The sequence below is a fragment of the Alnus glutinosa genome, chromosome 5, assembly GCF_958979055.1.
Source record: "Alnus glutinosa chromosome 5, dhAlnGlut1.1, whole genome shotgun sequence".
Lineage (NCBI taxonomy): Eukaryota > Viridiplantae > Streptophyta > Magnoliopsida > Fagales > Betulaceae > Alnus > Alnus glutinosa.
Genome location: NC_084890.1, coordinates 1,332,299 through 1,354,872, shown reverse-complemented (window position 1 = coordinate 1,354,872; position 22,574 = coordinate 1,332,299). Strand labels below are relative to the sequence as shown.

General features: G+C 37.6%; 3 protein-coding genes across 5 annotated transcripts; 1 reads left to right on the top strand and 2 right to left on the bottom strand.

Annotated features, from left to right (window-relative positions):
* Positions 1–120: 120 nt before the first annotated feature.
* Positions 121–3,103, bottom strand: LOC133868684 (F-box protein CPR1-like). 2 transcript variants are annotated; one of them, XM_062305658.1, is made up of 3 exons: positions 1,800–3,103; positions 1,455–1,534; positions 121–408 (listed from the first exon to the last, which is right to left on the bottom strand). In XM_062305658.1, exons 1-2 carry the CDS (start codon positions 2,963–2,965, stop codon positions 1,495–1,497), a joined length of 1,206 nt encoding a protein of 401 aa, XP_062161642.1. In that variant the 5' UTR covers positions 2,966–3,103; the 3' UTR covers positions 121–408; positions 1,455–1,494. The 2 variants fall into 2 exon arrangements, with proteins under 2 accessions (XP_062161642.1, XP_062161644.1); XM_062305660.1 differs by lacking the exon at positions 121–408 and adding an exon at positions 434–634.
* A 4,178-nt stretch (positions 3,104–7,281) lies between these two features.
* Positions 7,282–9,390, bottom strand: LOC133868447 (F-box protein CPR1-like). The gene is made up of 3 exons (XM_062305347.1): positions 8,104–9,390; positions 7,924–7,998; positions 7,282–7,541 (listed from the first exon to the last, which is right to left on the bottom strand). Exons 1-2 carry the CDS (start codon positions 9,222–9,224, stop codon positions 7,959–7,961), a joined length of 1,161 nt encoding a protein of 386 aa, XP_062161331.1. The 5' UTR covers positions 9,225–9,390; the 3' UTR covers positions 7,282–7,541; positions 7,924–7,958.
* An 8,142-nt stretch (positions 9,391–17,532) lies between these two features.
* LOC133868532 (tonoplast dicarboxylate transporter) lies at positions 17,533–22,574 on the top strand. 2 transcript variants are annotated; one of them, XR_009900349.1, is made up of 7 exons: positions 17,533–18,095; positions 18,609–19,086; positions 19,571–19,614; positions 19,875–19,970; positions 20,138–20,651; positions 21,352–21,453; positions 22,293–22,574. XR_009900349.1 is itself a non-coding variant. In XM_062305449.1 (6 exons), the coding sequence occupies exons 1-6, from the start codon at positions 17,658–17,660 to the stop codon at positions 21,387–21,389; spliced, it is 1,608 nt and encodes a 535-aa protein (XP_062161433.1). In that variant the 5' UTR covers positions 17,533–17,657; the 3' UTR covers positions 21,390–21,613. The 2 variants fall into 2 exon arrangements, 1 of the variants encoding a protein (XP_062161433.1); XM_062305449.1 differs by lacking the exon at positions 22,293–22,574 and having other exon boundaries at positions 21,352–21,613.

The following is a 22,574-nucleotide window of genomic DNA, read 5'->3' as shown; positions in this document are numbered from 1 at the left end:
GAATAAAACTTACATATGATTCTATATCAATTTTATTTTATTTTATTTTTTAAAAAAAAAATCTTTAAATAAAACCACCCAAATAAAATGTATTCGATCTATTTAGTGCAATAAATAAGATTTGAGAAAATCACCCATCTTTGTTGCATCTAGTAATACATGCATCACATTATTTTCTCTTATGAAGATGGAGCTCATCGATCATATAACATGCATGGCAGAAGCAGCATTGACGAACCAAAAAAAAAAAAAAAATTGGATTTGCAAGCCCTTTTAAGTAAAACTCAGGTCCCCTTGAACATTGAAAAATGTAAGGAGAATCGGTACTTAGCAACACAAGTGAATTGAAGTCAGTGAAGTCACATCGGCAAATACTCTGATTTGGTGAAAGTTCTCACGCCAGTGGAGCTGTAAATAAAATTTCGAAAAGAAACAATATCATAATTTTGGTAGAATTCATTACATAATTTATAATTCAAGACCATGCTTTGCGACAAAAAAATAAAATAAAATAAAATCACCATAGATAATTCTTTAAATACACAAAGAGCATTCATATTCCATTCGAAATAGATAAATTAGCAGCTTTGCAAAGTTACGGCTTGATTCAATCATTCATAAAAGTGCCTGCAACCTTCAAAAAAGCATACAAACATTGGAACACCCTACACAAGTAAATCCCCTAGCATCCTACCAAACCAAACCTACATAAATAAAAAGTATGATAAATATTGTAAGAGGTATTTTCTATCACTTTTTCCTCATACTCTTATTTATAATTGTTAAAGTATCCAACATTGCTAAGTTTTATTTCACATAGGAACTTTATAAGCCGTGGTGTCCCCTCCTCGCTTAAGACATCTTTTGAGAGTGTCAATAGGCCCATGAACTTTTCACAAAGTGTGTGTGTGTATATATATATTGATTAAATTATTAAATTTACCTCTTTTTATCAGCTTAAGCTTTTAGGATAAGTAGTGATTTAATATGGTGTCAAAATCAAAGGTTCTGAGTTCGAACCTTGATTCCATCATTTACCTCTCATTTCAATTAAATATTTCACGTGTTGAGCCTCACTTATTAAAAGGAAGTCTGAGCCCACACGTAAGAGGAAGTGTTAAAGTATTGATTAAGTGATTAAATTTACCTCTTCCTATCAATTTAAACTTTTAAGATATGGGATGATTTACCACAAATTGTAACCTGTGACTTCCGTTATCAATCCTCATGGTTAAAAAAAAAACCTAAAAGAAGAACAACATAATACAAATGGTAAATTAAGGAAAATGATGGAGAAACTGTTACTCCTCTGGAAAAGTGTACTTGTTGTGTCAAACAACTTATTTCTGCCTCTATTAAAACAAACGTTCAGCTTAAACTATTAATGGGGTAAGAGAAACTAATCCTTAAATCCTTAATTGAAATATTATATATGGTAAAGTTTGTTGCTTTACCTCTTTTCACATTGTGCCAATTTTCTGTCCTGCTATTTGCTTAAAGAGCCAGTTTAAAGCCTTTGGACAGGAAATCATCCCTGCAAAACAATGACCAATCCATCAAAGTAGCAAGCTAAACTAAAACAACATTATATAAGAAGATGCTATGCTATAGCATTCATGTTGAGTAATTCAAAATAGTGAAAGAACTAGACTGCTCATATACATCAATTTATTCAAACAAACTTGAACTCTAAAGAGAACCAGAAAATTAAACTAAAGAAATGATCAACTGCGCACAAAAAAATGCATAACCAGGTATAGAAACAAGTAAATGACTCAATTAAGTTTATGTTATCTCACATCTTCTTTCTATTGCTTTTCTTCTTTTCCTCTGGCGGTTGCCGGGTCTTCCGATTCATTCCACCACCACCTAAGGGAACGAGGCTTTCCACATAAACAGCCGCATCGAATGAATTTGGAGCCCCCTCAATCCTCACTTTCTTGGCACTTCTCCTTCTCAAATCATACCAAAGGAGCTTGTCCTTGTCCAATTCCAAAAGAACCTTGTCACCACTCTTAGAATAAGCTAAAGGCATCACCTGTCCAAACCTCCTATTCAAACTGGATTGTGAGACCTTAAACAATTTAGTCCAAGACTCCTTTAATCCATATTCCTTCATCGCCCATACATCAACAAAATCACCGCCGTAATTGCAAAGCATGCATAGGCACCCTTCCAAGGCCCCCAGATCCATTTCAAAACCAGGATCGACATGATCAGGCTGCGGTACAATTCGAAATTCCTCAGCCACAAGATCAAAAGCAACAATCATACAGAGCAATCCAAATCCTGCAGGCACCACCCAATGCAAAGCACCGCTAGCAAGCGTACCATACCCTCTTCTGTAAAAAAGAAGGTAACCAAGCTGAAACAGATAACGAATATAATAAGGTAATTCCTTGATTCCTCTCCAAGAGTTAGTCTTCAAGCTATAAACTTTAACCTCGGCAGAGAAAAACCCATTATCACCAACAAACTGCACCATCCTCACAACCTTGTAGTCATCGCTAATGGGGTCGGGCCCAAATCCATAAAAAGTATAACGACGGGGTTTAACATCACCTTTAGGATCCTCAACCGGCATCGTAGGCAGTCTCTGGTGCTTTCTCGTTGATGGATTCCACAAAACTATTTCTTCTTCAGAGTTACACACAGCCACCAAGCCATTGCAAGAGCCAAAAACGTCAGTTATACCCCAGATCACGTTCAATGGGGGATTGATTTCCGTGGCGGTGCGAAGCGAATCGAACTCAACAGAGTAGAGGTACCAATTTCTGAGAACAAGGCTGAGATTAGATTTTGTGGCAAGCGAGCGGCTAAGATGAAGCTTGATGAAATCTGGACCGTCTATTTGGGAGCACCAACGCTTGGATACGCATCTGAACCGTAGAAGCGTCTTCACCGGAAGCTGGCAAAGGATGTCGGTGGTTACATCGGACGGGAGGTCTAGCTTGAGGTTTGGCATATCGGACGGCGGATAAGGTTGGTTGGCTGGCTGGGTTTCGGCCCGGAGATGAACGAGCGCTGGAATAGATGTAGAAGCAGTTTCTAGTCCTTTTCAGAACCTTCGTCAGATTGGTAGAGCGTGGCAACTCGTGAAAGTTTTAAGGGTTCGGGCCCAGAAATCGTTGGGTACTCCTGCTTTTTATGGTGTCAGAAGACACCTGTCAAATCATCTGAAAATATTTGTTTTTGGAAAAATTACAAAAAAGCCCCCCAAACTACCATCGATTCTCCAGATGGCACCCTAAACTACAAAAGCTTGAATTTCGGCCCCCAAACTACCAGACGCTTGCTTTTTGGCCTCATCCGTCAGTTTGGGCCGTCTATATGGATGGAAAATACACATGTGCCGCGCACATGTCGTTTAAGGACAAAAAAGTTGAAAATGCCCTCCATTTTCAACTCCAAACAAATCCACGAGACTCGCTCCACCTCAAAGTTGGCCGAACTCTCAGACAACTTGAAACTCATCTCCAATAAAACCAACAAAAGCTTCAAATAGAAAAGCCAACAAAACAAGAGCTTCAAATAGAAAATCCTCTGGTTTAGACAAAACAGATAAACCAAGTAAAAGAACCCTTAATGGTAGGAAACTCGAAACAGAGAATATCAATGTAGCATTTGCAAACAGTTTCCTGCCATTTCCGGTCAAGGGCACGTCTCCACAAACTTAACCGAATTACCTCACCAAAACCCCACCAGATCACAAACAATATGAATGTAATTCGAATGATCCAAGGACCACTAAAATAACTGAGTTGAATACAACCTTGGCTACGAATCCGAGACCGGAAGTAAAATGAGTAAATGATGCATAGCAAACCAAGTAGAATCAAGACCACAACTAGACAAATTGTCACCACACCGAATGTATCGGTAGCAAATCTCGTCTGGGGCATTACCCGAAGCACAGATTCCACGCATGCTCTCAGCCAGCATGGATACGAAGAATCCTCTTGTAGAGTATACGCTTCCCAGTATTAAGGAGAATAATAAAAACAGCTTCCAAAGTAATACCTGGAGATGCTCATTGACCACAAAGTAACCATAGGCAATCAATCACTCAGTATGATGATTTAGCAAAATTGTCGACAGCCCCCATAAACTTCTCATGCTCCATCTTTTTTTGTTCATATCATTTTCATCTCCAATTATTGCTACCCTTTCAGAGAAGTTGGACCAAACAATATTGGCGTGTGGAGTTATATACATGGAAGGATAACATGCCCAAGTGATGAGTTGGAGCAAAAACCAGAGGAGGTGGTGGCAAAGCTCCACTTTCTCTTATCTTTTCACCCATCAGGACATAGAAGGAAGCCAGAAAAAGTCACTCACTCTCCCTCTCTTTGTTTGTTACGGTTTTGTAGTAAAACAGAGCATGCAACTCTCATGCAGTGTCGGTCTTCTACGTGTATTCAGCATTTTTAGTCTTTATCATTCCCACGACGGAAGCGTGTCGGTCTTCTGCGTGTATTCATTGCTGGCCGAGTTCAACTTGGGCCTTGTCGAGGATTGCCACCATCTCAATGTGTACACATGGCCAACTCCGGTCTGTGCCTAATACTCCAACTAAAGCAATCCCATTGCCACCCACACCAGCCATATTTGACAGCAAGAAAGCAACCTTGCAGTTAGTTGACATGGAATGTGGAGGTTTAGTCTTTGTGCTCTGTTTTGGAGGTTTAAAACAGAGCATGGTCTCTTCAACGGCTAGTCTGGCCCACTTCTCAATACTAACCGAAAAATCCATGCAAACCAGGTCACACATGATCAGACTAACAAGTTACGTGAATTACCATTAACTAATTGCTTTATTTGACCAACCAATAATCCACAAAACGCCGTCGTTTAGCTCGATGACCTGGACGGCGGCCAAATAGCTGAGAGGCCTGTCGAAGGCGAAGAACTCTTTGAAGCAGTCGGGGACGTCGTGGTTGGGCGAGAGGAGGGTGTGAACTGAGAGGTGCTTGGCTTTGGCTTGGATAAAGTCGACGCCTTGGTCGTTACAGACGATGTGGACGCGGGTGTCCTCTGGGTCGGTGAAGAGACGGCCGGCGAGGGCGAGGAAGTGGGTAAGAGCGAGGGATAGAGAGTGTTTGAGAGAGCAGAGGGGGTGGTCGATGGAGTAGGGTGGGCGGGTGAGTAGGACACCCTTTTGGATGTACTGGCACGAGAGCATGGAGAGGTCGGAGACGAAGAGCTTTAGAGGTTTCATCTCTGATTTTTGTTCTGGGTATATCGTGCATTTGGAAACCAGAGTGACGGAAGACGAGGAAGGCATTTTTGTATGGGATTTTGGGGGTCGCCGGACGGTGAGGGTGATCAGTGAGTGAGTGTGTGAGAGGGAATGGAGAGGTGATGAGGGTTTAAATAGAAGAAGGGAAACGAAAGCATGAGGTTTCCAAGAGAAGAGAGCGAGAGAGATGGTCCACGAAAATGACCTAGTGGATTTTTTTCTCAAAAAGGGCAATTTAGTAATTTTAATGTTAAAATTAAGGGTATTTTTGATTTTTTTGTCCTTAAACGTCATGTGCGCGGCACATGTAGTGTTTTCCTTCCAAAATAACGGCACAAATTAACGGAGGGGGCCAAATAGCAAGCGTCTGGTAGTTTGGGAGGCTGGAATCCAAGCTTTGGTAGTTTGGAATGCCATCCGGAGAATCGATGGTAGTTTGGGGAGCTTTTTTATATTTTTCCCTTTGTTTTTTTAACTCAACAAATATTGAGATGACAATTTTTTATTAGTATTTAATACGAATTTTAATGATCTGCAGCATGTTTGTTAATTAATTGAAACGTGTTAACCATTCCTTCTCTAACTATTTTTTATTAATCTTTATACAGCCAAATTTTAGATTTATCATTAAATTTGTGTGTCCCAGTTTCACAAATTTAATTATAAATTTAAAATTGAGATGAATTTAAATTATTTTTCTAATTAATTTTGAATTATATTATATTATTTTAAATTTAATAACTGCATTATTTAAACTTACATATAAATTTAGATAGTAATTCAAAATATATTTTACTCTATATGCAAAAATAGATAATAACCGCATTTAATAATTACAATAACCACGTTGATACGAATAACAATCATATAATGCATATATATATATATATATATATATATATATATATATATATATATATATATATATATATATATAAAAGTGATAATTTTATTTTATAATTGCAGATGTTATTAATAACAACATTCGCGTTTTTTCCCTTACGAGTTACGACCGAGCTTTGATTCCTCTGCAGCTATTGCACAAGGATACCATGCAATTCATCTTATTATGAACCACTCAATATGACAAGGTGAGCAATAAAACCCAATCCTTTTTCTTTTTTCTTTTTTCTTTATATATATAAGTTAAACAATCTTACGCATAGAGGCGCATCCTCCCAAACATATGAGTAAACAAAAGAAACACCGATTTAAGTAGGGAAAAATAAATAAATAAATCCAAAAATTCTTCAAATTTAGCGAAGCGAGAACTATTAATAACCACCATCCAGTCATAAAGAATTTTGAACAATATATCTGTTAGTTTTACAACCATTCTCTCCAGATTTACCACATCACACAATGAGGAGCCATCTTCTAAGCTTCTAAGTTAAGATTTACCACTCTAACTAACCAGTAATTCCACCCGATTGGGCATTACCCACTAAAAACTTATTTAGCAATGTTGTCATAATCACTAATCTATGCCTCAAATCCAGGATCCATTCTCAGTAAAGTCCATATTACTGATTAAGAACAAAGGAATCTGCTGCCCCATACACAAAGTCCCATTCCCACAATTTCTCTTTATGTCATTTTCTCTGAGGTAAACAATTTCAAAATTCAGCAACAACGTAATTTGCTCTATAATCGAAAATCACCCATTTCTTAAATTGCACACGTTTATAACTAGGTATGCACCTCAAAACCAACCTAAATGGCATCCTAACACTTATTCTGCATGCCATTTTCTCACAGACCAACAATTTGAAAATTCAACAAAGAAGTAATTTGATTTACAAACATTACTCATTTCTTCATCAGTAATACAACTCCAAGAGGAGTCAAAAAAAAGTAATACAACTCCAAGAGATTCCAATCCAGGCAAGGAAAACAACATGAATTTAAAAGCGGAAATGGATAAAAACATTAACTAGCACTCATTTTGACCATTACTTATCCAGAAAAACTTGTATAAGTTTTCAAAAAGTTTGTATGCAGCTTAATTACATTGTCAAAGTTCTTCTTTTCAATAGTTGGGAAACAGAGAAAATATATATATATATATACATAATTTCGTATATAGTCAATTCACCAAACCCACAGTAACTACAAGGTACAAACACCTTATACAAGTGGACATTATATGCCACTAATCAGAGAAAAAAAAAACCCTGAAAAAGTATACTCATTCAAGCAAAGGCATATGATAGACAGCATTGTGAATTTGTGGTTAATGTTTCCTACCATCTTCAAGCATTCTCAGATGATCAAGCCTAGCTCCCTCCCTTCACTTTTCGCCCTGAGAAGAATAAAGGCGAAGATAAGTGGCTTATATGACAGTAAAAATAAACGAAACACATGGGGCACCCTTTTTTTGGCAAGAAGGGAAGGGAAGGGAAGGGTGGTTGATTAAGCGAGTCTAAGAAATACTGGCTCCAGAGAGGGGGCAACCTCCCTAAGGAACTAAATACCCTCTGAACCTCATTCTGAAATGTAAGTGTGAAGAAGAGGGTGCCCTTAATTCGAGATGGCACACTTCTTGAAATAAGAATATTACAATTTGATTCACCAAATCCTGCCCTAAATACACTTAAATTGACCATTGCAACCTTATCTAAGACCAAAAGAAGTCACTCCAGTAAGCTTTAAAAGTAAATGACAATCCAAAATGACAACAGTACATTTTTTCCACGCTTCCGTTCATCTTTCTGTTTGCTTATAGCACCAACTTGAAGCCCTCTGACAGGAAATCATCCCTGAGAAAACCAAGGACCAATTCGTCAGGCACTATGTCACATGAAAGTACATGCTATAAAACTAACCTGCAGAAGGAAACCATAGACAAGTCTATTGTCAATTACCTCTTCTTATTTTTCTCATCTCCTAAATTGTGCTCCCTGCCATGATCTCTTCTACGCGCCTCGACCGGTACAAGACTCCCGACCAAAGTCTCGGCCTCAAACGAATCCGGTAAACCACCAACGCTCACATTCTCGACCCTTTTCCTCCTCAAATCGTACCACACAAGCCTCTGATTGTCAAGCTCCAACAGAACCTCCCCAACAGTCTTGGAATAAGCCAAGGGCCTCAAATGCTTGAATGACCCAACAACCTCCTCAGCTTGTGCAACCGAAAACAGCTTAGCCCAAGACTTCTTGACCCCATACTCCGTCATCACCCAAACATCAATACGAACATCCTGGTAAGTCGCTATCATACACACGCACCCACCCAATACACCCACGTCAATGTGAAATCTCTCCTCCGCACACTCGGGCAGTGGGACCTCCCTAAATTTCTCAGCCGTCAGATCAAACGCGACAATCAGATCAGCCTCTTCGTTGAACTTCCGGTTCACCACCCAATGCAAAGCACCACTCGCGAAGGTCCCATTCTTCCTCGTATAACACAGAACATAAGGCATATCCTCTGAGTCTCTCCACTCGTTCGCTCTCAGACTATAAACCTTAACTTTGGACACACACCCTTCGTTACCCAAATTGATGAACTGCGAAATCCTCACCAGCTTGTAGTCTTCGTTCTCTGGGTCGTACCCGAACCCGAAAACCCGCGTGGCCAGCAAGCTCGACCCGATTCGCTCAATGGGCAAAAAGGGTATGACCTTGTGCCTTCTGATCAATGGATTCCAAAGTGCGATGTCTTCGGCCACGTTGGAGATGCAGATCAAGCCGTTGGTGGATCCCAGTATTAAGATCTGGTTGCTGTAGCACATCAGAGGATGAGCCTCCTCGACGGCGTCGCTTAACGCGTCAAGGTTGATAAGACAGATCTCGGAGTCCCTCCGGAGTATGAGGCTGAGGTTAGAGCCTGTGTCTATGGAGTTCTTGAGGTGGAGATTAATGAAGTCCGTGCTATCGATCAGAGAGCGGAATGGCTTGGACACGGACCGGAACTGAAGAAGCGGCCGGACTGGCAGCCGGTAGAGCACGGCGATGATAATATCCGGCGGCAGGTCCGCCATAGCAGGTTAGTCTTTGGAGTCGATTTGTGAGCATCTAGGGTTAGGGTTGGGGGTTAGAGCTCGAGATTGGGTAAACGCTTGACGTATAGTACAAGCAGAAACTTCGCGGTACTCACGGGAATGCTCGAGGAAAAACAAAAAGACAACGAGAGCCGAGAGTCGAGAGGAAGTGAAGTTCTGAATTTATCCTTGGTTAGGAGATCAATTGTTTAAAAGAAAAAAGGGTAGATTTGTCACTATTTGGTGCCTTTTTAAAGTAAGCCGTACTTGACGCGTGCATTCGAAATGGGAAGGCCACTTTGACGCGTGAAGTGAGGGAAAAGGGTCAAGCATTAATAATAATAATAAAAAATAAAAATAAAAAAAATCCAACGACTCATACTGTGGATACGATTCACTTATTGCATTATTTAAATTACAAAAAAGAAAAAAAAAAAAAAAAAAAAAAGTGTAAATGCTAATATCACATATACCGTAATTTCACGAACATACTATTCATTTAAAATGAAAGTAAAAATGATCATATTTTCCCCTTTGGAGTCTTGGACCCAATGCCATTGAATTGTTTAAGGGATTTTGTTGATTATTTTCCCCTCAATTTGGGGTGGACGAAGATTTTTTTTACAAAGAGCATATATAGAAATAATATGCAAAATACCAAGTGTAAAAAATGTCACTTTTTTTATATTCTTTTTATCAGATTCTTTATTATATTATTTACTTGCTTTAAAATATTATTTCTCACTATTTATTTATTATATTTATTTTCATGAAAAAGAGAAACAATAAACAACTAAAAAACAACATGGAAAAAATAAAATATTTACCCTGTGTGCGGATGTGGATAGCAAAAATGTTATTCACTATAACACTTTATGTATTTTACCTAGTCTATAACTACTCCACTAAAGGAGAAAAATTGGTTCATTAGCTAAATATAGTTAATATTAACCTTTTACTTAAGCTGTAAGAGATGTTTTAACGTGTTTATAAGATTTTCATAACTCATACTCTTTTTCAACAATCAAAGTTTTTCACTTGCTATTAAAAAGGTATGTGTTTTTCGGATTTAAAAATGCATGATAATTTTATAGACATAATTTATTTTTATTTTTATTTTTTTTAAAAAAAGAATTTCTCCAACTAATTATGAATGAATAGAATATGTGCCAATGAATGAATGAATGTCCTCCATTTGTTGAGAGAAAATCCATGATGGTCGCCGGTTGGCATACCCACAAACAAATACATTATGAGGTGGTTTTGATTCGGTGATAAATTGTACGTGAGCTTATTAGTAAGGATACTTCTGATATTTCAGTAAGTATCTCATGCCCCGTTTAGTAATCTCTCTCCACTCCCCTTTTTTATGGGAGAATTTTTTTTTGAGTGTGAGTAAAAAGTGATTGATATGATATAAAGTAAAAATAATTTATATGAAAAAGCAGAAAATTTTATATTATAGTGAATTTTTTTATTTAAATAATAAAAAAAAATTGTTGATGTCATATAAAATGTAAAATAAGTTAAGAATATTTTGAGTTTTTTTTGGGGAAAAATAAAATTAAGGAAAGGTGGGGGCGGGGGTTATTAAACGGATCATGTGAAAGTAATCCAAAAGATGCTGCTATAAAGTCATGGTTGGAGTTGACCACTGACATTTAACAAATGTCCCCAACACCCCAACATGGAGGGCCATCTCTGCCCACTCATTCAGTCAGGATATGTATAAAAAATAAATAAATAAATAAAATTGTGACCAATTAATAATAAAAATTGGGTATATTTTTATCAAATTTTAATATTTTATATTGTATAAAAACTTTGAAAAATAACTGTCTCTTGACTTAATAAAGATTTTAGAATGATTTTTTTTTTTCAATAATATGTTATATTTTTAATATGTAACATTTTTTATGTCATTCGATATAAAAAATTGGTATAAATTTATGTAATTTAAAAATCTAAAATTTATTGAAAAATGTAAAGGATCCTAATCGCTCCTTCGTGTAACGTGAATGCTCGCTACTGAAGGCCTAGGAATCAAAATTTCTTATTTAGAGGGACCAAAATGTAAATAAAGGGTCCAATTTAAGTTTAATAGGGGCTCTGAGGTTAATTTTTAAGCCTAATATATATACACACACATATTGTTTACTGCAATATGTGCGGCCCCAAGCAGACTAAGATTAGCCCATTGCATGTTAGGGCTTCAGTGTTTTCTCAGCATGAGTTAGCCGGTCATTGGAATTTGTTTTTGAGGTTTGTGTTTGGTTGAAGAATTAGCCCAAAATGCTTCTTTTTGGGGTCCTTGCATGTTTATCGGGCTTCAGTTGGGTAGAACCTAAAGAGTAAAGATTGTTTCTTTATTTCCAAAAGCAGGCCAGGGTTTAAATAGATCTTGTTGGGCCTGTGTACCTACATGACACCACACTGGATCCCTTCCTTTGCCACGCTAGTGACCATTAGCATAATTTCCGGCATGAGGCAATTGCTTGATACAGTCGTCCGATGCAGGAAATATTTCTTATAGGGAAATTTTCGGACATCAGGTAAAAAGGAACTTTCGTTTTCTTTTTTTTATACACTATATTTGGTTTCCGTAAGATTATTTATTCCTTTTGATTTTTATTGACTTAAGTATTGGAGCTATCTCCGCCGACCCTTTCTAATAAGCTCTTTTGCTAAACTCTTTTCTCCTTTCGAGTTCTTCCGATCGTTCAATCAACACGTGGTCAAGTGCTGTTTTAACAAATTTCAATTTGTAATCCCACATAATCTCCGCTCCAAATCAAGCAAAGCCAAATATGACTTATGCTTCGTTTGTTTTTGTGTAAAATGGTTTCCGTCGTAAAATAATTTCAGAGAAGTCATTTTCAGAAAAATATTTTCCGTTGAAATCATTTTTCGGTGTTTGGCGCGTACGAAAAATTACAAATATTTTTTATATTTTAATTTAATCATATTAATTAAAAAAATTTATTCACAAAATAAAAAATGTTAATATAAAATAATATAATTTTTTTTTTTAAAAATATTTGGCATGTATAATATAATATATACATACGTGTCAACTTTAGGATCAATTCAATGACCTTACGGGACTTGAAGCGAGCTGACTTAAGATACGTTTAGCATCGAGCTAAGAAGATTCAACTACTACTTCTAATCCTAATCCATTAATCCTGCATGACATCATATATAGTTTCCGTGTCCTTCCTAGCAATACACATGCAATCATGCATGGTTAAGACATCATAATTTAGTGAGTTTAATATTCATCATGGGCCATGGCATTCTTTCTTCGTCATCCAACTGGATCGGAAGGGGATCTTTCGAAATTTCTATCCTTTGTAATTTTTTTTTTTTTTTTTTTTTTTTTTTTTTTTTTTTTTTTTTTTTTTTTTTTTTATAAGTACATCAGTAACCGATTACAAGGAAAATTAAATAACACAAATACAACAGGGTATGGGCAACCCAAATATTAAACTAAGAATGTAAGTACGCGGGGGCAATGCTTCCGAAGATGCGGGCCCTTTGACTCGAGGCACGGATGCCACAAAGTCGGGGTCACCATTAAAGGTGATTTCACAAGTGTATTGAGTCACAAGGACCCAAACACTAAAACAGGGGTAAACAGGGGGAGAGGGGTACAACAAGAAAGCCCAAAAAAACAGTAATACAAAAACAATAAAATGAACAGTAGCAGTCCAGAGGAAGGCGGGGCGGGAGCCGTCCATGACGGCGCGTGGGGAACACGCGCCGCCTAGGAGAGGCCTCTCATCAGCTGGTTTCGCCGGCGTGGCCCAGAAACACCGGACACAGTCGAGGGGGGAAGTGGGGATCGCAAACGTGGCATACACGCGCGGAGAAGAGCAAAGAGCTCGCCGGAGCGTGTGTGCCACGCGCGGGGGAGCAGAAGCCGGCTGAGGAAAAATCGACCGTCGGTGGAAACCAGAGACGCCGGGGAACTCGGTGGTGAGGCGCGTGTCTTGTATTTTTTGGCGGAGGAGTGTAGATCTAGATCTGAAAAATTGAAACAAAACCCCTTGCCAAAAATTACAAAAAACTCGGTGGAAGGCGGAGGAAAATAACCTGAACAGACGTTGTAGATACACAAAAACCAGTAAAAAGCATGTAAGATAGGAGGGTAGATGGAGCTTATGCCTTAACTCCAAAGGCTTGAAAAACTGGAAAGAAAGTAGAAGGTTGAAGAGATAGATGATGGAAAGTGAGAAGTAAGGGTGGTCGGATGTTGGGGTGGAAGAAGAAGAGAGGAAAACGGAGATGGGTGGTGGGGAGATTGGTGGTGGGGAGGGAAGCACAGAGCTTCCCTCCCATGGCGGCTTACACAGGAGAAATATCAGGGAGAAAAGGTTGGAGGAGAGAGAACGGAGAGAGGCGAGTGTTGCTCTGTTACTTTATTCTGTGTTAAACTTATTTCTATCCTTTGTAATTGGTCAGGAAATACGAGGAAGCCCCATGAAGCTAGCCCTTAGCCCTTCCTTTGTCTGCGCAAGGAGCTTTCAGTACGAACAACCTTTTCTTTTCTTTTTTTTCTTTTTTAATAATAACAAGGAAAAAGAAACACCGTGGAATATAGAAGAGAAGTTAATCTTTTCCACTACAAATTGGAAAAGAATGAGAGAGAGGGGATGAGAATACAGCAAAAAAAAATATTTTAATTGTGGTCTAGCTTGTTATATGGTAGGTACAGAAATTTATATTATGTTAACATTTCGAGCTTCTAAACGAGAGGAAGCTAGAATAGCAAAGAGAATCTCAAAAATGGTGGATGTTATCCTCCAATCTTGTATTGTGTAAGGCAGTTACAGAACAAAAACAACAATCAACGAATCACATTCTAATATAAATTGAAATAAAAGTAAAGAGATTGTCAAACAAACTGCTAACAAAACTGTTAGAGCTTCACTTATAATAGGAACACATAAATAGCTGATAATAAAAGAGTAAGAGATAATACTACTAATTCGAACAACTTGATCAGCCAAGATAAGGAACCCACTCTTACGTGAGATTACGGTTCGTGTTTGATAATGTTTTTTGAATTTATTTATTTGTTTTTAACAAAAATAAAATAAAATAAAAATATTAACATATAACTTTAAATATAAAATACTTATAATTATTTTCATCTTTACTCCACGTGATTTTCCTTTTTCAATTTAAAAAGCAAAAACACAGCATTATCAAACCAAACCACGCATGCGAGAATATTGGAGAAAACATTCATTGAATCAATGAGAGGTGCTGTTTCACTTTTGAATTGGTCTGAAGGGGCCAACGGTTGTCCGTATGTGAATTATTAGATAGGCCTTCACCAGTTGGCCTTGGCCTTGGGGGTTCACATGCACCGGACCACACGTGTCTCTTTCTGTCTTTCATTTTCAAAACGTAAATCAACAAGGGAAGCATCAAGCATGAGCTAAACTACCAATAATTAAACAAGAAAACCAAGTCACATGACAATATATATATTTCGATACAAATCCTTACGATAATGTCGTTTGTTGAAAAATTATTGCTCTTGAAGAACAACAGCTTTATTATTGTACTTTGAGAAATACCCAAAGTTTTGGAGCTTTGGCTTTGGACTATACGGGATGGGTCGTAGGTTTGACATGGCAACTATTTAATTTTTGTTGGGGATAAATTTCACTCAACTCGATCCAAGAAGAAGATAGACATTCAGCAACTACTTCAGAGAAATCAGGTATTAGTTATCTCAGTAAATTTGGATTAGTTTTTGTTGGGGATAAATTCCACTCAACTCGATCCAAGAAGAAGATAGACATTCAGCAACTACTTCAGAGAAATCAGGTATTAGTTATCTCAGTAAATTCGGATTAGGACTCTACTCCAAATTGAATTGGAGTAAGTAGTCGTAATCCGATCAGTACGTGATCCTATTCCCAAGAGAATTGGATAGGACTCTAATTAGTCAAATAAGAGGTCAGATAAGAAGAATGATTAGATCAGAGGTCTAATAAAGGATCAAAGTCCAATTAGAACTCTAACAACAGTTCTAGATCAACAAGGAGCAGGAATCCTACTTCAGGTTTGACTCTACCTCTTTGCCTATAAATAGACACATACTCCAAGTATAAACTAAGACTCAATTTTTATACATAGAGCATTATTTTTTTACAGAAGCTAATTTAGGCATCGAAACTGTACTAACAATTTTCATGTGAATAATAATGTGATTATTGAATTAGGACAACTTCTTGAAAGTTATTATCTCCAAAAACAAAAAAGGAAAAGGATAGAACAAAAATATAAGAGAAGGTATATTATTAGCTGCACATAAGTTATTAAGCAAATAATTTAGATGGGAATTTAGTAAATGGTTCAAGATTCAAATTTAAGATTTTATATCACGTTAAATAATCAGTTATTCTAAGAATTAATAAAATATAATGAGTCTCAAGACTTATTTTTATTAAAGAAATGCTACTTATTACACATGTAACGACTCATCCTTAATAACATAATATTGTTCGTTTTTTACTCCACAAAACCAGACTTCTCAGGAGGTCACTCATTCTGGTACTACTCTCACAGAAGCACGCTTATACATATAAGTATATACCAATTCTCGTACCCAAACGATGTGGGACGTCACAATTACCTCATCTTGGAAATGGGATATCCCATTCTTGGCATCCCAACGAGATAGTGCCAGCTAGCAACTCTCATGGGCTTATGCACGCTCCCCCATTTCAGGCTAGGTAATGGTTCTGATACTATTTGTAACAACCTACCCCCAATGACACAATATTGTCCGCTTTTGGCTTCCCCAAACCATACTTCCCAGGAGGTCACCAATTCTGATACTACTATCGCAGAAGCATGCTTAACTGCGGAGTTCTAATAGGTTCATGATCATCATGGCTTTAAAACGCATTGTGTCAAGAAGGGTGCGAATACATATAAGCATATACCTATTCACATACCCAAGTGATGTGGGACGTCGCAACACCACTATTTCATAATTATCACACTATATTGATTTGACATTGTCAATTAATTTTTCTTTTTTTGTCTTTTCTTTTTATTTTTAACAATAATTGTTTTAAAAGTTAATTGCAATGTCACGACAGCATAGTAAGATAGCGGTAAGATAGTATATAACATTACCTTCTCATTAATAACATTTAACCAACTGGACAATCATATGCTTCAACCCGCATTGAATGTTGGGCCATTCGTTGAAGATAAAAGTACATCGAACCCATATAAAGTTTTACTACGAGCATATTTTATCCATCAGACAAATATAGGTTCAATCAAGATTTGTTTCTTCATATGTCTGTTTTTAGCTTGCTCGAATCCAAACCATCGAAACCCTTCAGGGTTTTGATATGGGGAATAATGTTAAAATGAAGACTTATGTCATTTTTGTGTTCTTTTAAAATTGATCCGGCTTTTAAATTACAATTAATTTGTTATATATAATACTATTAAATTTTGATCCAGCTACTTCAATTTTAAAAGGACACAACAACAACATGAGTCTTTCTTTTAACCTTTTTTTTTTTTTTAATAAAATCTTTCTTCTGACCTAAGAGCATGCAAATCCCAAAAAACGTCTTAGTTTTTATTTCAAAGGTGAAGGCATTAGATATTTACCTAAATACGCAACAGGATCCTTTTTAGTTGAAAATCAACTGGAGATGAGCCAGTCAATTATAACTAGAGATTTTTTTTTTTTAATTTCACATCATTTAAAATTACAAAAATACCCTTGATTATAACTGACTGGCTTATCTCCAGTTACTCTCAATTGGAGAGGATCCTGGTCCCCTAAATATGTGAAATTACAAAAAAAATACATTTAGTTATAACTGACTGGTTCATCTCCACTTCCTCTCAACTGAAAAGGATTTTGGTCCCCTAAATACTTATCAGTATTGTCCAAGACCAACTTAATTAAAAAAATAAAAAATACTGTGAATAAAATAATTGGGGTTTGTGAGCTATAATCCCACTAGATAAATATAAGCGAGGAGATATTAATGCGAGCTATGCTTACATGTAAGCTTAATCCACATCATGCAAGTATACGTGGGCCTGCATATGCCACTTGTATAACACGTCATTTTCAAGTCCCATAAAAATACTACAATAATATCTACAAATTCTAAATCCACCTCAGCCTACGTGAGCCACGCTGGAGTCTAAGACCCTCTCAGTGCTCTTACTTGGCCATGTTCGTCACGTAAGCGAGCCATCGCTTAGGAAATAATTGGCATTGATGAGCTAAATCCAAACAACACAAATGAAGAGTAAATTGAACTCGTCCACTGCTTCTATCCAACCCATCTTCTTCCCCACTATATATATATATATATAATCCATCTCCGTGTAAATCACCCACCATTTTCTCTCCTTTCCCGTCCTTAATTCAAAATGAACGGCGATGATCAGATGTCTTATCCCATCTCGGACGACCCCAAGACCCCACTTCTCCCCCTCCACGGCGAGATCCAACGGGGACACAGCTTCCGTTCCTCTCTAACTTCCATTTTCTCACCCAAAAACTTCTACATCCTCCTCGGACCTCTGCTGTGCACCATCATATGCCTCTGCGTCAAGCTTGATGGCCCCTCGACTAGCCGGAACATGTTGGCCATCCTTGCTTGGGTCTTTGCCTGGTGGCTGACGGAGGCCGTGCCCATGCCGGTGACCTCCATGTCCCCGCTCTTTCTCTTTCCACTCTTTGGGATTTCTTCTGCCGATGTCGTTGCGCACTCTTACATGGACGATGTGATTGTGCTTGTTCTAGGAAGCTTCATACTTGCTCTTGCTGTTGAACATTATAACATTCACAGAAGATTGGCCTTTAATGTGAGTTCATTGCTACCATTGATTTATTATTATTATTTTTCACTTTTTAATCTGTTAATGAGCTTTCTCAAAACCCACTTATAGAGAAATATTACAAAAACAGAGATCCAACTGAATTATGTATCAATTTCGGATTTGATTTTGAAATTATTAAGTATTTTAAATTAATTACCAATATGTTAAAAATATCTAAATAACACTTCTATCTCTATTTTTTTTTTCAGAATCATGAACCTAGTGTCAAACATGTTTTAATACGCATGTATTTGTAATATTGGCATGACATAATATATAATATTTGAGTTTAGTAACCTTTTAAAATATATAATAAATATCCTACTATTTTTTGGACGTTGAAAAAGGAAAGGAGGAGGAAAAGGGAAAAAGGAAGAAAGAGAGAGAAATTCCTCTCCCTCTCTCAAATAATTGATCGGGTCCTACTTTTGCTCTTCTTTATCGTACAAAGTCTGTAGTGAATTAATTGACCCAATGTGCACACGTGGCACAAAACAGATAACAGTTTTATTTTGTGGAGATCCACTGAATCCACCACTCCTCCTCCTTGGAATATGCGCCACCACGGCATTTGTCGGCATGTGGATGCACAACGTGGCAGCGACGGTGATGATGATGCCCGTGGCGACTGGGATCATACAGCGCCTCCCCACGGGCCCCACCGAATCCAACGTTGAAAACAAGTTCTGCAGGGCAGTGGTCCTTGGGGTGACATACTCTGCTGCCATAGGGGGAATGGGCACGCTCACTGGGACAGGTGTCAATGTGATATTGGTGGCGATGTGGAAGGGCTATTTCCCTCAAGAAGAGCCTATCAGCTTCAGCACATGGTTCTTCTTTGGTTTCCCTTTGTCTCTGTTGGTTTTCTTTGCTTTGTGGGGTATACTTTGTTTGTTGTATTGCTCAAGGGGTTCAGGGCAGCGCCTCAGTGTTTATTTGGACAAAGCCCATTTGAAGAGGGAGCTCGAACTCTTGGGTAAGACACTAAGACTTATATTTCGTTTTCTTTTTCTTTTTAGGACCTCCCATATGATGGAGTATACTAAAAGTTTATTACAAATTGACGTAACAGTTTTAACATTGGTTTACGGATAACTTATGTGATACTCATTTTTATTAAAGATGATTATCACGTGAATTTATAAGAGCATGCCTTTTGGGTTGTTGGGCCTAACTCACCGTATGGAACTCTTTGATATGTTCCTTTATGTGTTGTATTATGACCAAATAAGTAGATAACAACGGGAGAAAAATCGGCCAACAACTCAAAAAACCTGCTTTGATACCATATCAAAGACCAATGAAACTAACTCACCCTCAAAAGTCGCATTGAGAGATGAGGGATGCCCATAGTTTATAAACTTCACAAGTCGGAAAAAAAACTGATAATGTGGGTCTCTTTGATATAATTGTAGTAACCCAAACATTTCAAGAATGTGATTTTACTTTTGTTGGGGCAGGTCCAATGGCTTTTGCTGAGAAGATGGTGTTGGCTGTATTTTCGGTGCGTTGTCCAAGTACTGTAATAGTGTAAGGAAAATGATTCAAATTCATCTCCTACCCATTTAATTTTTAAATCTATAATTAGATTTATGAAACTCAAATGTGAGTCTCACAAATTTAATGGTGGGTTGAAACTTAGTTGTATGGGGATGGGTAAGAGATGAATAGAGCATGAATCTTTAACACATCTCCTAGTATAATGTGTGGAGTATAAATCCTAACATGGGAAGGCCTTTAGATTGATACAATAGGTTGGTGCAGATGCTCATAGTTTTGTGGATGACAAGAAGCTTAACAGACGACATTCCTGGTTGGGGAGCTCTTTTCAATGGCCGCGTTGGTGATGGTACAGTTAGTGTGAGCACCATCCCTTCAAGAATTACTTAATTTTTCATAAGATTATGAGGATTGTAGGATTTTTCTTGCAGTTTTCACCGTTTGTTTGAGCCACAGGAGATCTCCGGCCAGACAGGAGGCAGGGAAAATCCCTGTTAGAGACAGCTAATTGAGTCTCAATTATGCAGGTGACGATGGCAACTTTATTGTTCATAATTCCAAACAAGAAGAAAAAGGGGGAGAAGCTGTTGGACTGGAACAAATGCAAGAAGCTACCATGGAACCTTATTTTGCTTCTAGGAGCTGGCTTTGCCTTGGCCGATGGAATCCAGTCTAGTGGGCTGGCGGACATGCTATCAAAGTCCTTGGATTTCTTGGAGAGGGTTCCATACTTTGCTCTTGCCCCTGCTATCTGTCTTATAAGCAGTATTCTGACAGAGTTCATCACATCTAACGATGCTACTACCACACTAGTGGTTCCTCTTCTCATCCAAATAGCGAAAAGCATGCATCTACACCCACTCCTCCTTATGATTCCTGGAGCCATTGGAGCACAATTTGCTTTCTTGTTTCCAACGGCAACTCCATCGAATGTTGTCGGGTTTACGACTGGATACATTGAAATACAAGATATGATCAAGACTGGATTGCCACTGAAGATTGCAGGAATTGCTGCACTGTCCCTTTTGATGCCTACACTAGGTAATTACTCGTTGGAAAATGGTTCGACTAACACTCTTTTTTACTATAATTTCCTTACAAATTGAGGCAATAATTCACTTGGTACTGTCGTGTCGGCCGTAATCAAATTTAATTATTTAGTGGTTAACGTAATAAGTGTTACATGAACTTGCAAAACTGGTATGACAGTCTACGTGGCACTGTCACGCGTGCCACAATCAAATTTAATTGTTTATAAGGTTGACGTGATAAGTATCACGTAAACTATCACTACAATTTGATTGTGACTGACATGACAGTGCCACGTGGACTACCACGTTGGTTTGTAAGTCCATTCATATTAGCCACTAAATAATTAAACTTGAGTATAACTAACGTGGTAAGTATCACATAGACTATTGTATCAGTTTGAAAGGAAATTGTAATACCCTTGCAACACCTAATCTTTTTCCACTCAACAGCTAGCTCTTCGATCAATTTAGTTGATTAAGAGTCAATTTGGCCATATGATTTTGAAAGCCAAAAAGGCATAATATTAAAAGTCAAATCACAATTTTTCTAAAAAACTTAACTGCGTTTTTAAAAATCTTATTTTTAAATCACATATTTTAAAATTGTTATTTTTTATGACGCGCATTTTGAAACCGAAAATCTAAACGACCCTAATACGATTACATGGATAATGTGTTGGGGAGTGATTAGTGGCTTTTGGCTATTGCAGGAACTTATGTTTTTGGGACAAATAAGAATGTTTATTAGCAGGAAGATTCCCAAATGTAACCTGCTTGCACATATCATCGGGGCAAAGCACAAATTATCACGGGTAATATCGGCAGCAGCCGCTCTATTGTTTGTTTGTGATATAATTTTTCCTTTTCCCCTTCTTCCCTTTTATGTTATTGGCCCTTGCCCCTTGGCCAACAAATCCTCACTCTGTAGTCACAAGCTAAAGAAAAAGAAATTAAAAGATCACAGTGCTCTTATTCTTTTCCCCACTATTTTTCTCAGATTTTTTTTTTAAAAAAAAATTTAATAGGATAAATGTATTATAAATCTTTGAGTAATTATTCTATTTAAAATTAACTTCACTTTTTAATTTTCAATTTTTACTGCTTCAATTTTCGGTAATTCGAAATAGGTTCCTTTATGATTTTTTCGTCCAAATTTTTTGTAGACCGTTAATGCCACATCATCATTTTTGTCAAATTACTTGAAAATAATATTTTTGTTTTATTATTTTATTAAGAAAAAGAAATCTATGAAAAAAAAAATCTTAAAAGAAAAAAATCAACAGAAGGGGACATCTCATTGCTGGCCCGACGGTGTATTTGGATTCTCTCCCGTTCAAATGAACGGGAAGGGATCCAGTTAGTTGTATTTTAAGGGCAGAATTGTTATTTCCCTCTCATTCATTTGAACCAAAGAGGATCCTTGTCTCCCAGCAGTGGGGGTGCTCCCCCTTTGGGGTGGCCTGTGCCGTTGAAGCGGTTCTCAAATGCCACCGATCGTGGGTGGTGATGAGGGAAATGCTGAGTTGATTTTGAGTCTATGTTTTGAGTCATGGCCGAATGTGGTTAGGCTTTGATTTGTGATTGTTTTGGGGTAGTTTGGCCGAAAATGATGTGGTAGTGTTGGTTAATTTGGTTGGGATGAAAATTGCAGATTCCGTTGGTGATTGTATCGACCGAACATGCAGTTATGGGTTGCTGTGTTTGATTAGCTTCTGTCCGGATTTTCGTTGATGGAAGCTGGGTCTGATCTTGGTGATTTCAATGGAGGACCGAATGGTGTTTTCTGAGAATTTGTTGAGTTCTCTTTTGGTTTTGATTTTGGTGACTGAAAATGGGGTTGGATTGATGATTCTGGGTGTTTTCCTTTGTTTTGGTTTTTCGATGATTTGGGGCTTGGAATTCACAGATTGATTTGGGGAGTTGGTTCTTGTGA

Excerpts from the sequence above, each read along its gene's own strand:
- LOC133868684 (XM_062305658.1), bottom strand. The coding sequence starts at position 2,965 with ATGCCAAACCTCAAGCTAGACCTCCCGTCCGATGTAACCACCGACATC. Across the intron at positions 1,535-1,799 it reads AAAAGCAATAGAAAGAAGAT|GGATGATTTCCTGTCCAAAG; the intron begins GTGAGATAACAT and ends ATTGTTTTGCAG.
- LOC133868447 (XM_062305347.1), bottom strand. The coding sequence starts at position 9,224 with ATGGCGGACCTGCCGCCGGATATTATCATCGCCGTGCTCTACCGGCTG. Across the intron at positions 7,999-8,103 it reads GATGAGAAAAATAAGAAGAG|GGATGATTTCCTGTCAGAGG; the intron begins GTAATTGACAAT and ends TGGTTTTCTCAG.
- LOC133868532 (XM_062305449.1), top strand. The coding sequence starts at position 17,658 with ATGAACGGCGATGATCAGATGTCTTATCCCATCTCGGACGACCCCAAG. Across the intron at positions 18,096-18,608 it reads ACAGAAGATTGGCCTTTAAT|ATAACAGTTTTATTTTGTGG; the intron begins GTGAGTTCATTG and ends GGCACAAAACAG. Across the intron at positions 19,971-20,137 it reads TTGGTGATGGTACAGTTAGT|GTGACGATGGCAACTTTATT; the intron begins GTGAGCACCATC and ends TCAATTATGCAG.